The sequence below is a fragment of the Colias philodice genome, chromosome 2, assembly GCF_061535455.1.
Source record: "Colias philodice isolate Cphi_HAF_F1 chromosome 2, ilColPhil1 Martin Lab GWU primary, whole genome shotgun sequence".
NCBI classification, from domain to species: Eukaryota; Metazoa; Arthropoda; class Insecta; order Lepidoptera; family Pieridae; genus Colias; species Colias philodice.
Window position 1 is genome coordinate 2,472,051 of NC_143087.1, and position 14,482 is coordinate 2,486,532.

Sequence of the window (14,482 nt, forward strand, 5' to 3'; positions counted from 1 at the left end):
AATATATTATGAAAGTTTGTAATAAATTAATACGCAGTAGGTCGCCTCCTTCTTTTCAGTCCCTTCACGTATCACTATGATATATTATGCTCATTATTTTCATATCAAAATGTAGATTTGTAGAACGTATGTTTTCATCGCGATACGTGCAGTGGAACTCGGGCTTCGTCATCATTCTATACTATTTTAATATTGTAAAACTGAAGAGTTTGTTTGAACGTGCTAATCTCAGGAGCTACTGGTCCGATTTGAAAAATTCTTTCGGTGTTAGATAGCCCATTTATCGAGGAAGGCTATATGGTATGTATCATCACGCTAAGACCAACAGGAGCGGAGCAATGCGGGTAAAACCGCGGGGTACAGCTAGTAAATGTAATAAGAAGGTCGATTTACTACGGCGATCCCAGTTAAAACAAAAGCATATAATAAAACAGAATATAGGCACAAATGAAGCAAAAAAGGGGGAAAATATTTGCGGTTAGATGCGGCACATCCGGTCTTTATTCGGGTTAACATGCTCTGCGGAGCAAAAACCATCGGAATCTATTCAAATGTTATAGCAGTGCAAACGGGAAAACTTTGCCTATATTAAGATTTCAATTGAGCCGTATATTTGTGCCCAATGTTTTGCTTCAGCTTATTCTGATAAGAGAAAATTGAATTGAATCTATGCTTCAAATAATATGTTTGTAAGAACAGAGGATCTCGTAGGTATCGGTGAATTATTGATTCGAAATTACTACTATAAACTTTAAAGTTTTTTGTTTATAGGATAATCTTTATTCTTTATCATAAAAATATGTTGTCTGCAGAAATACACAAACCATAACAAAACATAAACCCTGCAGCGAACAATCAAATACCCATAACTCAATTGCGATACCAATACAAAAGTACCGTTAAAATGTTCACTTAACGAGCGTCGAATTCTAAAACAATTCTATCATTATGACCTGCAAGTGACCGTGCGCTTTGCGCAACTCGATGCACCCCCCCTCCCCCCTCACCGGTCCCCCTTTTCTACGCGTGCGCGCGCTGCATTCCGGAATCAGGTCGCAGCCGAAATTTACGACCAGCCTCACTTGAGCTCCCCCCTAACGTTTGACGCTTTTGATCCGCGCAACCTACTAGGCTCAACTTACACTGGTGGAATACGTGCACGCATGCAAATATACAGTTAGCCTATAACGGAGTTGGGATTTGAATCGATACCGATCGGCCCTGCAGGCCCTTTGTCTATTGAGTGAACGCTGACTGAAAGATTTTGTAAAATCTTGTGCAGCTTCTAAATTGTGATCTCTTCGTACTTTGATAATTGAATCGTTTTGAGTGACTTTCAGATCTTTGTTTAGATTGGTATCTACCTATAAGTTGGCAGAGTTAAGACAATTAAATTCAATAGATGAATTACTTAATTTACTTGTATGAAAGCGATCTTGTACCTGTATTCCTATAATATTCTATTCAAACATTGTGTAAAGTCGCTAGAAACAATTTCAATTTTTAAACTTTGGTAATAACAAAATTACCACCTGCCATAATTGGTATAGAATAAAGATCAATATATAGAATCGTGGGAATAGTCGGGCTGCATATTACGTATTCATTGCACGGCATTTATGAAATCGATTGATAATAATTTGAGGAACTTTATAGGTCATGTAGCTAGAAATATGATGAATGAATAATATCTAGAAATCTTTAAAATCATAAGGGAAACAATTGTTTGTAATAAACTATCGATTTTGTCACAAAACAAGGTTCCCATGCGCCATGTCATAATATTGTTTCCTCTCCTATTCCGTAAAGGAAACCTGACAGCACCTAATAAATTAAAAATCGTCGTCATTCTTTTCTTGTAAATGCTAATGTGCCAAATTCAAATTGACTTTAAAAACTTTAGTTTTTAAAGTCAATTTCTTGACTTTTTTTTCGTATTTATTTATAAATACGAAAAAAAAGTCAGATCACTACTATAAATCAAGATAATTCCAAGCTTGTTTATAATCACAGGATAACAATTCCAAGAAACGGAATAAAATCAGCATAAAAACAAAAACTAACTTAATCAAAGTAACTCTATAATTGCGCATTTTATTAAGGAGGAAAAAATAATGTCATTGATGAAGGAACTAGTTTTATATTTTTGTTGAACTATAAAACCTGATGCGGATTTTTTACGATGCCAATAGCATTTATTTGAACAGGTATTTGAATTATGCAAACGGTTTTATTTTAATAAATATTTTTTGGTATTATATAGGCCTAAAATTGTGGAAGTTTTTTTTTATTAATTGATTTTTTATTCTCATGGACGTCATTCGTGAACCAGTTGCTAAGTTAATTTTAATTATTTACTTAAGTCAGAATAAGCGTTTTGAAGGAAATCTTGTTAATTTCTTGGACAAACACATTTTTTCGATATCTTTGGGTAATGTTACAAACATTTTCATAATTAGGTCACAACTAATCCAATAGTTAACGCACTATTTTAATTTACAATATTACCTACGTGATAACTACTATGTTATACTTCTATAAATCTAAAGGCTATTTTTATTTTGACCATACTTTCATCAACAGGGCAGGAATCCGAGGCGGCCCGGGCATGGACACCCAGCAGCAGCAGTACTGCTTGAAATGGAACAGCTTCGGCTCGAACCTGGCCACCTCGTTCGCAAATCTATGGAACTCGGAGAGCCTTGCCGATGTCACGCTGTATTGCGAAGGTAAGTCTAAAGTTACAGCTATATTTCTTTGTTACTATCTACAGTAAAAATCAAAAATGGGTTTTCAAGATTTAGTTCTGTGAGAAATAACAAGACTATGATCTGATATCGCTGATGAGATTGCTGAAGGAAGTATTTTATTAAGTACAAAAAATGCTTTGCAAACTTTGTAAAAATTATGTTATTTGATGTTTGATTTTAAAACATCACAACTGGATTGAAAAGATTGAAGAAGTTTTAAAATATTTTACACAATGAGAAAAAGAGGCTTTGATAATATTTTAACGAATGTTTTCTATTGAATCAAACTTCTACGGAAGTCAACTAACGTCATTCGATTGCCGCGTTATTTATGCAGATAATATAATATTTATACTCTGTGGCATTGCTGAAGCCAAAGGCGCTAATTGGACGCGAACTCAATAAGATGTTAGGTGTAAGTTTTTGATTTATTTTCATGTATTGTTTGTTTTATGTTTTACCATAACAGCTCAATAGCTTTATCTGTGTTTTATTGGTTCCCTTAAACGGCAAATGCAAGCCAAATGTTTAAAAAATATATAATAATTGGTACGACATAATATTATGTATTTAATATTTATTTATAATTTATACTAGCTTTCCACCCGCAGCTTCGCCCGCGCAGTCAAAGAAAAACCCGCATAGTTCCCGTTCCCGTGGGATTTTCGGGATAAAACTTATCCTATTTCCCGGGGTAAAAAGTAGCCTATGTCCTTTCTCGGGTATCAAAATATCTCTATACCAAATTTCATGCAAATTGGTTCAGTAGTTATGGCGTGATTGAGTAACAGACAGACAGACAGACAGAGTTACTTTCGCATTTATAATATTAGTATGGATTGCGCAGTATTTAGTATATTATGAAAATAAACCATTCATGGATTTAACTAGTTACACGGTATTAAATTATTTTGTATAATAATTAGTCTAGAATGTTTTGTCAATAGAATGATTACAAAAATACCTACAGATAATAATATTGTAAGCAAAGGCAAATCGTAAAATTATTAAAATCCATCTCAAACGAAGTTGAGATTCGCAACTCGCAAGTGACATGAAAATCCTCTGATCTTATTAATCAGACGTTTATATTAATTTTATTATCACCGTTCAAGGCAAAATATTGGCTATTTTACGCAAATAATAAAGAGTTTATTGACATCATCTTACGATAATATGTTTTTTTGTTTATCGGTGCATTTTATTTGATAAGCTACACGTGTAATGATATTTTGGTTGCGGAGGTTATCATCATGCATAAACCAAGGACATGTATGAATTCGATTGAAGGTTTCTCATTATCTGTTTATTTTATTTTTATAATATTTTGCATGATGGAAGCTAACGCCGACGAAATTACAAAAAAAAAAACATTTAAAAAAAAGTTCGATTTAGTTTTCTTATTGTATTCCGATACCTATCATTTTTATAGTATAAAGTTGTCTATTTTCTAGTATTTTTCTGTAAGTTATAAAAATAAAACGTTTTTACCATCGCATCGTACTATGAAAGTGAAGGAAAAAAAGGGTGCACCTGTGTTTGCACTCATGTTGACATCGGCTGACCGACATTCGATCAAGGAACATTATTATAATTGAATTTCTGTGTTATTGGGTAATAAGTGTCTTTTTACATCTAAAAATAGTTTATGTAGAAGGTTGCAAAATGAAGATACATTATATAAAATAGCATTACTCCATTAAAACGCAAATTATTTAAATTCCTTCAATAAGTTTTCAAAAAGTGATTGAAGTTTTAAAATATGATACTTTTTAATATCTGTCTATTTCGTAGCATATAATTTCTCAATTGTTATGTTAAAAACTATAGTTATGGCAATACAATTGACCATAATTATTATTCCTTCATTTTGTAAAATACATATATTAAATGCGTATTTCATATTTATAATAAACATGCATTTCCAAGAAGTATTCAATATAAACATTAATTCTTGTTTGGGTTTTCAAGAATAAAAAATGAAGCGTGTCGCAAATATCTACGCATTACTTATCTTATCTCTAGGAAAATATTCCAAAACAAATGACGAATGCATCCAATTATCAAGGCCTGTCTGTGATGCAACATTTTAAGTACCTACAGTTGGAAATAGTATGTATAAATAGTAAGCTTTGATTGTATTACGTGTAATAATGATTGCTGCGTCATTTTTTACAGCGTAGTTATTTTGAACAAAATTCACAGGTATAATATGTTGTTTTTTTAACAAAATGAATAGTTATTTAGCATTAAACATGTTTATAGACAGTTAGGATGCTGTTGTATTTTCTCTTAATAGATTTATTTAATCAATCTTGAAAGTACCTAGTATTCGAATTTTGATACGGATTTTTTCCCATCTGAGTGCAAATGCACAAAAAAAAATATTGCAATCGTGCAAATGTTTTTGTTTTTGTTCATATTTTCTGAGACCGTTTGAATTTTTATTTACATAATAATTAATATTACTATAAATTACAGATTTTCATAATTTTTATACAGGACAAGCTTTATATGACTAGTGCCCTAAGATGGCACGTTTTTGTAAAATATATTACATAACAATAACAATGGGGCATAAAATAGAATCGAAAAAATCTAAACTTTGTGATGATAAGGAGACAATTAATTTTTTCTTATACATATTTTAGTACTAGTGTTGCGAATTAATATCTCATTTGAATAATTAACAAGAGGATATAAGTTTTTATAAAACAAAGGTACTTAAAGCGTGTAATGTTGAAAAAAATAATGATATGTTAAAGAAGTATTTATTCTATTGTAGACTAGCTTTCCGCCCGCGGCTTCGCCTGCTTTGTCTAAAACATAATAAATTATATACTAAAACTTTCATCTTGAATCACTCTATCTATTAAAAAAAACCGCATCAAAATCCGTTGCGTATTTTTAAAGATTTAAGCATACATAGGCACTGAGAAAGCGTCTTTCTTTTAAACTATGTAGTGATAATAAACGATTCATAGTACGCGACGAGATACTAAAAAATTTCGATAATATACAATAGTCAATATACCTACGTATGTCACTGCAACCAGCAAAGATTTAATTACTTTACAATTGTAAAATATACCACAGTTAATATTCTATCCAATTGCACGCCTCATAAGCGAAGCGTTGAGGTGGGTACTACTGTCACTTCGCGCAAAACATCTGATTTTTCAAACTTAAAATGTCTTTATGTATCATACATTGCACTTGTAAGATAATACATACACACACATATTAAGAAAAAACACTATTTTTAACGTTCATGATATTTTTGATGTCATTTTTGTTATTTAAACTAGTTAAAAAACAGTTTAAAAAAGTTCTGTCTTGGACGTCCGTGTGTCTGTATGTGCGGATCCTTTTTCTTGTTAACACGATAGCGACCGAAATACTTTACTAATCGAGTCTTTTTTTTTCTCTTACGCTTGAGTATGCTCAGGAATAGAACCCTTTCATTTTTCAGGGTCTGATTCGATGTGGTTTAATTGTTATTAAATAAACAAAAATAATAATTAATAAATATTTATTAAAAAAAATTATGAGGCGTGCACTTTTGGATTTTCCAAATTATTTATTATTTCTACATTTAAAAATCCCTTCAATAATATCGCTCGTGAACTCTCCCATCTTTACCCAGCATGATTTTATTGTTTTTGTTTATCCGTCTATTAACTTGAAGAACTAACTAACCGCAAACAGTCTTGACTAATTGCTCCGTACCTGTAAGCTTTCGCTGACTGAAGTTTTCGAGGTCGGGGGGATGGGGTGAGGGAGGACTCCCGCGTGGGAACCGGGGCTCGTTGGGGTATATGCTGTTTTGACATAGGTATAATCTTATATTATAATATTACGTTAGCTGGTATAATAGTAATTGTTGAAATTATCGATCGTGATGATGGATAGACCATGTTATAGCTGTTTTGACATAAGATTAAATATAGAAGTATATCATGTATTTATTTAGAGCTGATATAATAATAGCAATTGCTGTATTGATTTCAAATAAGAAGGATAGACTACTAGCTATTTCTATTTAGTAATTGGGTTCTCCAGAGTATCTCTTAGTTCTATAATATTTCTTTGTCGTTCAGTTTGTGATCAACCGAGTAATGTATCAAAGTTAATGAAGGCCTTTGAATTGGGTTGTCAAAGGCTGACCATTGTCCGGATTGAATCGTATGTTCAGAAACAAAGATGCTTGCGACTGTTTAAAGGTTCCATATCACTTTACATTAAATACACAGAGAGCTAAGAATAATCTTCTACGAATGGAACAATAAACCGTTTCATAGTCGATACCGATTTGAACTTCACAGGTACTTACGGACATCAAAACAGCCGATACTCATAAATATTATGTACCACTCGAGTGTCATTGACCTCAAGTACCTACTCTATATCGGCTAACGAATCCAATCGACCATGCGTGAATAAAATCCCTGGAGATGATTTATGGGTTTACATATTTATCTTTAGATTTCGATATACCTCTTTTAAAGGGCTGGCAAGTAAGGTTATATGAAAAATTCACAACTAAAAGTTTCTAGTATACATTAGTGTAACTACCCGCTTATTATGCAAAGTTGAAACAGCTTATATGGTAAATGTAACGGCGTAGACATTTGATGAATTCACTAATGTATGAATATGTGGCTTCCTTTATACAAACATGTCGAAAATGTGATACTATTCTGAATTCTTAAAGCATAATGTCGGAATTAATGAGTACTGTGTTTCTGCGTAGTATTTTTAGAGAGATTTTTTTACTTGATTCTATGAAGATGTCTTTTCTATAATTTTATATTAATAAAATTCAGATCATTACATATTTTCTAAGTCTAAAATCCCCTTATACCTTTTATTTAACGACTCACCTTTTCAAAAACTATTCAGCTTACAAAATTAAACTCAAATGTCCACAGCAAAAGCACCCTCATTAACTTGACCATTAGGGATAATTTCGCCTGTAAATCATTTCACAAGTGCACTGTGTCAATTTGGGAGGTGAATTAAAAGTCAAGAGTGATCGTCAGCTGTTGGGAGGGGTGTGGGGGCGACACACATACCGCGGGTCGATACGACTCGATGCGTTTTCCGTAGGCTGTAGTGAATTTGGTTCATTTTAAGGTATATTTTTTGGGAAAAACGTATGGAAATGTAAGTTTTAAAAGCAGTAGGTTGGTACGAGTAGTGCGTTCTTGGTTGTCGTTTAATGCGAATGTTTTGCTAGGATGAATATGTAAATAAGTACCATGAAGAGATTAAATTTTAAGATAATTTGCGATCAAAAATGCCCCCTAGCCATCCATGTTTTTCAGTCCAATAACGTGCCTCACAACATTTTGTATGTTGAACGTTGTACAAGGAAATGCCAAATATTTGGACAGATGCTTTAATTATGAGTAGCGTTTCTTTAATTTTCCTCTATTGACTTTTGAGACAATATTTACGACACAATTAACAAACAAGATTCTCGCTATACTTTTTAATTTTTATCTCCTGTTTTCCGTTCTCAAATTTAATTATACGTCACTGAATTCACCGTATAACGTTTAAATTGAGGTGTTTGTTGCGTAGAGGTAGTTTATGGGGTGTGGGGAGACCCCCTTCTACATGTAGGAGTGCATTGAAACAAAACCACCCTATGGTTATAGCTGGTGTTAGTTGGTATTGATTATAAAGGGTTGTTTGATGCGCCCAACCTATGCGCTAATTTATGAAGGCATTGTTACCGAAGGTAGTACTGCTATTATTGGATCGCTTTTATGCGATATTTAGAATGGACGTAATAATTTTAGCTAGACTCCAGGGATAGAAATGTAAAGGTATTGTGACGTAATACAATGTGTAACTAGACTTATTGTGTAACGTCACAAAATAGATAACATAATAGGATAAGTAATAAATAGTGAATAGACTTTTGCGTAGACTTTATATTAAGTTGGTTTTCCTTTGTTTGACCGTGCTTAAAAATAGTATCACAATGATTGTTAATCATATTGTGTGTATGTGTAACTATTTTCAATAACAAATTATTATGTGTCATTACGTGTTATTACAAAATGATTACAGTATCAGTGAACTAACTTCAAAATTCCAGTATCATATAGATAATCATTGCTTCTAATTATAAAATAGACTCTATGAACGAATCACAATCAATTTACAACCATTATAATATCTAACAGCATATTGATCTAACGATCGACGGAGCGCAAATACATAAGTACAATCTACGTACAAAATGTCAGGGTTCACAAGGAAAGTGAAGTACCGTCGCTTTTCCGTTGGAAGGGCATGCTTCACCTAGTTTCAGGAGCTGGGCTCGTGCAAGATCGATTTTCCTGCACTTCGGGATCTGCTGTCTCACTCGGCGCCACCCACGCCGACCTTGAAATTGGGCGGCACACAGACGCCTGTAAATAAATAGGGCTGTCGATACTTTAGTTTTGAGCTTACATGTTCAATTTTAGGGCGCGATAGTACTACATATTTTTTATTTTTGTGATTTTGGCTTAAATAAAAATACCTGTGTTGCATTAAAGTATGATATCCATCACTACATAGTTTAGAATAGTCGCTATTCGCCGTCTGCGTGTCTGTTCGCTTAGATCTTTAAAATTACGCGACTGATTTTGATGGGTCTGTTTAATAGATTGAGCGGTTCTTGAGAAAGTTTTTTGTATATAATTCTCAATTCTGCAAAGCGGGAAAAGCTGTGCGCGAAAATCTAGTTTTAGTTATAATATTCTTCAAGCAACGGTGAACTGTGCTAACATCTGTTGAGTACACTAATTATTTTTGCTCAGGTAAATAACCTGGCTAAAGCCTGTGGATTTCATGAATTTGTTTTATCACTTTACGTAAATTAGACGTAGCATATACAGTTACATGTAGGTGTATATGTAGTAACAAAGCAGTACCAACCCTACAGGGATTTGTTCACGTTTGTCAAGGTGTGAGTGCGCTGAAAACGGGGTTAGACCCCCCTCCCCTCGCCTACACTTGCATCCTGTTCAATGTTGAGATCTATATATACATTGTACAGCCTATGTGATCAATAACTTACATAAACTAGATTTTGCTTGCGACTGCGCCCCGCATTTCAGGGTGGGTGAGGATTTTAGGGCAAATTCGAGTTTTAACTTCGTTGGAAAGGGGACTACTATAACCTACACCTATGCTGGTATGCAGGTGGTTGTTTGGTTTGTAGTTTATCTAGGATTCGAGTTTAGAACTTATTTCTTTTAGACGTTGTATTATGTTTTGATACGGTTCAAACAGAGGATCCCTTTGTTCCCTTTTCGTTTAATTACGTAATATTATTACTTGAAATGCGCTTATTGAATGATGGTCCTAATTGGATTAGTTAATTTGATCTTCAATTATTACTGTTTTTCAATGTTTCTGACATTTTGCCATCAAAATCTTGTTACTATATAAACATTTAATAAATTCTCTGTCCTAAATACACGTCTGTCTATAACATAAGTTTGTTTGTCGTAACAAATAAATAAAATAAATTACAATAGGGCTGTTGGTTTTGAATTTAATGTCATTATTATGCGTGAAGGACACAGTTTTGATACAACGCGGTTAAAGGATTGCATTAGTTGGCTAAATTATTATTAAAGGTCATGAATAGTTAAATATAAGGTTTCAAATGCGAAAATTATGCAAGTAGAAATGTTAAGAAAATTATTCAAGTGAAACATCTACTTTTGTTTTAAAAAAATGGCTAAGTGCGTGTCGTGTTAGGTTATATTTTTTTCCTTGTGTAACCATCTAAAATGTTCTATAGCTTTAAAAACATTAAAAATAGCATACTTTTCATATTCGTTGAGCAAACAATAAGTATTAGACCGATACTTAACTGAAACATCGATACCATATTAACTATTAAGACTAACAGTACACAATATGACAAATGAAGGTCTACAAACGGTCCTCTAACGTTGTTTTGAAGACATTATATAAATGGGTAATACTCATATAACATAAATAACTGTTAGATAAAAGTTAGTAGGTCTCTAAATGGGGTCAATGTCGATGTTGCAAGCTGTGACCAATGTCATACCATTTCCTCATTGGTGTTGCAATGGTAGAAGATGCGTTTGAATAAAAAGACGCATAACGCAAGGACATCTTCTGAATTATGCGTATTTTTTTAAATATTTATAAAGGTTTTTTTGGTTTTAAATTAGAGGGCAAGATAAGGCACGTGAGATTTTGTGACATGTAATATTTTGTAAGTCTTTGAAAATACTCGAATATTTTTTTATGAGATGTGCAATTATAATAAATTAAATTGATTACTATATCGATGTATGTAGTCGACTAAAATTATAAAATAGTTAATGTAATGGATAAACTTAATAGTGAATTGTAATTGTTAAATTTTTTTTTCAGAGATGAATTGCTAAAAGTTTAATGTTCATCTTAAAAAAATATTTAGCTAGATAAAAAAATGGTAGGTACTTAATTAATTATAATATTATTTAATATTTATTATTTATGCACAAAAAAGTAAGTTATGAATAAATTAACGAAATAATGAAATTGATAAAAAATTAATATAAGTAACTTAATAGGCATAAAATGTATTGTGCAAAAAAATAATAATTATTATGAGGAAATAGTATAAATTTAGTTTACAATACTCTACACACGTGATTCTAAGCGCCAATTAAAAATAACTGTGAAACTATTCTAGGTCAAGCCGAAGCCTTGAAAAAGACCTTTGGATTTTATATTTGAATTTTATTATTTTTTTAATCGTTTATTAGGTCGTTATATGCACGTTTCTAACCTGTAATTGTTGTATGTAAGCTTAAAGCGCAATACACATTGAGCCCGCCGGGCCGCCGACATATGTCGGCAACTTTTTGTCGGCGGTCTAGTTGGCGGCTTCACTTATTACAAGCCGGAAAATTTGGTCGGTGGCATGTCGGCGGCTTGAGATGAGAAATTTATTTGACAGTCAATTATAGGTCGAGCGTCGTCGGGCAACTGAGCGCAGGCGTACCCAAGCCGCCAACATGTCGGCGGGCAACACGCGCGGGCGCATGTTGCCGACATGATTCTTTTCATACAGGCCGCCGGGTTGTGTCGCCGGGCTTTGTCGGCGGCCCGGCGGGCTCAGTGTGTATTGCGCTTTATACGATTGTCACTTGCGTAAACTTAAGTCAGTCTAGACTTTCTTGTGATTTAGAAAATCTATGGTGCATAAACTGATAAATTTTCTTATTTTAATAGGCTTCTCTTTTAAGCAGTTATATTGTGGATTTTTTTAAGTTCATTAATATTCGGTATATGAAAAATGCAAAAATACTTTAAATTGGAATTAGAAAACGCAGTTGTAAATAAACATAATTATCAGCAAATAAATAGGTACACAATAAACGTGTTTCTTAATAGTTGTTTACAGTAAAATTTTTTATTGCTCATTTTATCCGTATTAATAACTTGTGTTTAGTATTTTTCCCGTAAAATATATTTAATTTATTGTATTGCATTATGATATAATCTAATTTTTCGTGAATGAATAAGAATATAAATACCTAAGTAATTTTACTTATAATTTACGGCTAATGATACATAAATATTATATTTTACCTAGTTTCAAATAGGTATACTTAATATAAGTTATATTTTAAGAAAGTATTGTCATACAAAAAAAAAATACTTATTACTGAGCCAGTAAGATATATGCTTACGAGTTACGTTGTCACTAACCTAGTATACACTTGGCTTTAATTCACGCAAGTATCAAGAACTGGTGTCCTCGCAACACTTTTCACGTTTTCCTACACGTGATTGTTAAATATAATACTTTGTATTGATATTTCGTTACTTTCAATGTAGTTTTTATGTAAATTAACTGTTTTCTTGTAATTATGGAGTTTTTATAGCTTTTTGCTATGATTAAAACAAAATGATCTGCTGAATTCTGCCATACTAAGGATGGAAGGAAGAATTAGGATGAAGTAAACTATGTAAACGATTGGATATTTGTATGTTTGTTACTCAACAATGTTTTTACAAACATTTACAACCTTATTTATTTCGAAAAGTGACTGTTTAACTAGAGTAAACCCGTGTATAGATTTAACATGATTTTTATAACCGTATAGAATAAATAATAGGGATACAATTTTTGCAAGTTTAAAAATAAGTTCGAGCATTCAAAATATAAAGACCTTTACGTTTAAAACTCATGTAACTAAAAGTGTTCAATACATAACGTTTCTATCTACTTATTAATTGCGATGCTTAGAATTTAAATATATCACTCAATACACAGAAATTAAGCACATTCGCATAGCAAATTGGCAATAAATAAAGATTTGCATCATGAATGAACTTTGATTGGCGGAGAATAATACGCTAAAATATTTATTTGATAAACTCTAACTTCCGTCTGAATGAAAGGTCCAAAGGTTATTGACATTTACAAAAGGTGCTATAAAACAAGGTCGGGAAGTAAAAAATATATCAATAGCTTTCGTTTCCTGCATAAAAACACGGCCATTAATCTAATTTCTGCAATAAATAAGAAATTCTATTAATGATTACATGCAAAATTATTTATGTTGGTTTACGTCGTTTTCTAGAGCGAAATCATTGATTTGAATTTGATTTGAATCGAATATAGGTAAATGTTGTTGGAATAAATTTAACTTATTGGAAATATTTTTGTAAATATAGTTCATGATTTTTATTATTTCTATACGACAGAATATGCGAAAGTTTTATTGTAGTTTTACGAAATTCGACAAGTTTGGGACGCAATTTTTAACACTAAATGTAGACGTTCTACAAATTTTGAGTTTTATCCTTACTCTTGATGATTAATTACCATAGCAAAAGCTCATTGTATTATGATTGCAGCATGCGGCCAATTAGTTCAATCATCCATTTAATTGCATAGCTTCTGTATTACAAGACCCTGATCAAATAACGGCCTGTTTGATGTTCAGATCGAAGTTAGAACAGCTACGCAATATTTTGGATCTATATTAATTTAACTACATGTGTACTTATCTTAATGTTCATCAGTTCATCATTCTTTAATTCCAGTCTCTGCCTTGCATTATATTGTAGTACCTAAATTGCATTGTACTATACGATAAATAAAAGTAATGCCTCAAGAGTTTTCAGTCATGATACGTTTGAAACCGCGTAGCATGTACTAACAACTCGATTTTAATATCGGATAAGGGGTTATCACTACATAGTATAAAACAAAGTCGCTTTCCCTGTCCCTATGTCCCCATGTCCCTATGTCCCTTTGTACGCTTAAATCTTTGAAACTACGTAACGGATTTTGATGCGGTTTTTTTTAATAGATAGAGTGTTTCAAGAGGAAGGTTTATATGTATAATAACATCCATTAAATAGTGGAGAAGTACTGTTATTTTTGAGGTTTCTAATGTGATGTCGTAAAAAATTACATTTTTTCCGCTTACATTGCAAACGCAGGCTGAACCCTACGAGTTTTATCAAAATAATGTACTAAGTATTATACACATTGAAAAGGTCTATAGAAAAGTCCGCGATGGTATATGTCTATCTCTTATGGATAACCCACAATAACTTTTTTTTGTCATTTACTTTTTACGACAAATAATGGCTAATTTTCGATGCGATTTTAACCAATACAGCATTAATCCTTAACCAATTAAATACCTTCAATACATTGTTCATTTAATATAGATCTATAT

At 32.3% G+C, this 14,482-nt stretch overlaps 2 protein-coding genes across 3 annotated transcripts in view; both read left to right on the forward strand.

Moving 5' to 3' along the window:
* LOC149490199 (uncharacterized) overlaps positions 1-14,482 on the forward strand; it is a 245,421-nt gene that overhangs the window by 76,892 nt on the left and 154,047 nt on the right. The gene's annotated exons all lie outside the window — the stretch shown is intronic.
* The window catches only part of chinmo (Chronologically inappropriate morphogenesis), a 65,235-nt gene that overhangs the window by 37,482 nt on the left and 13,271 nt on the right, over positions 1-14,482 (forward strand). For both annotated transcript variants that reach the window (XM_089701181.1, XM_089701187.1), the window contains exon 2: positions 2,584-2,729. In XM_089701181.1, the coding sequence (XP_089557307.1) occupies positions 2,609-2,729 (121 nt within the window). In that variant the 5' untranslated portion in view covers positions 2,584-2,608. The remainder of the gene's footprint in view (positions 1-2,583; positions 2,730-14,482) is intronic.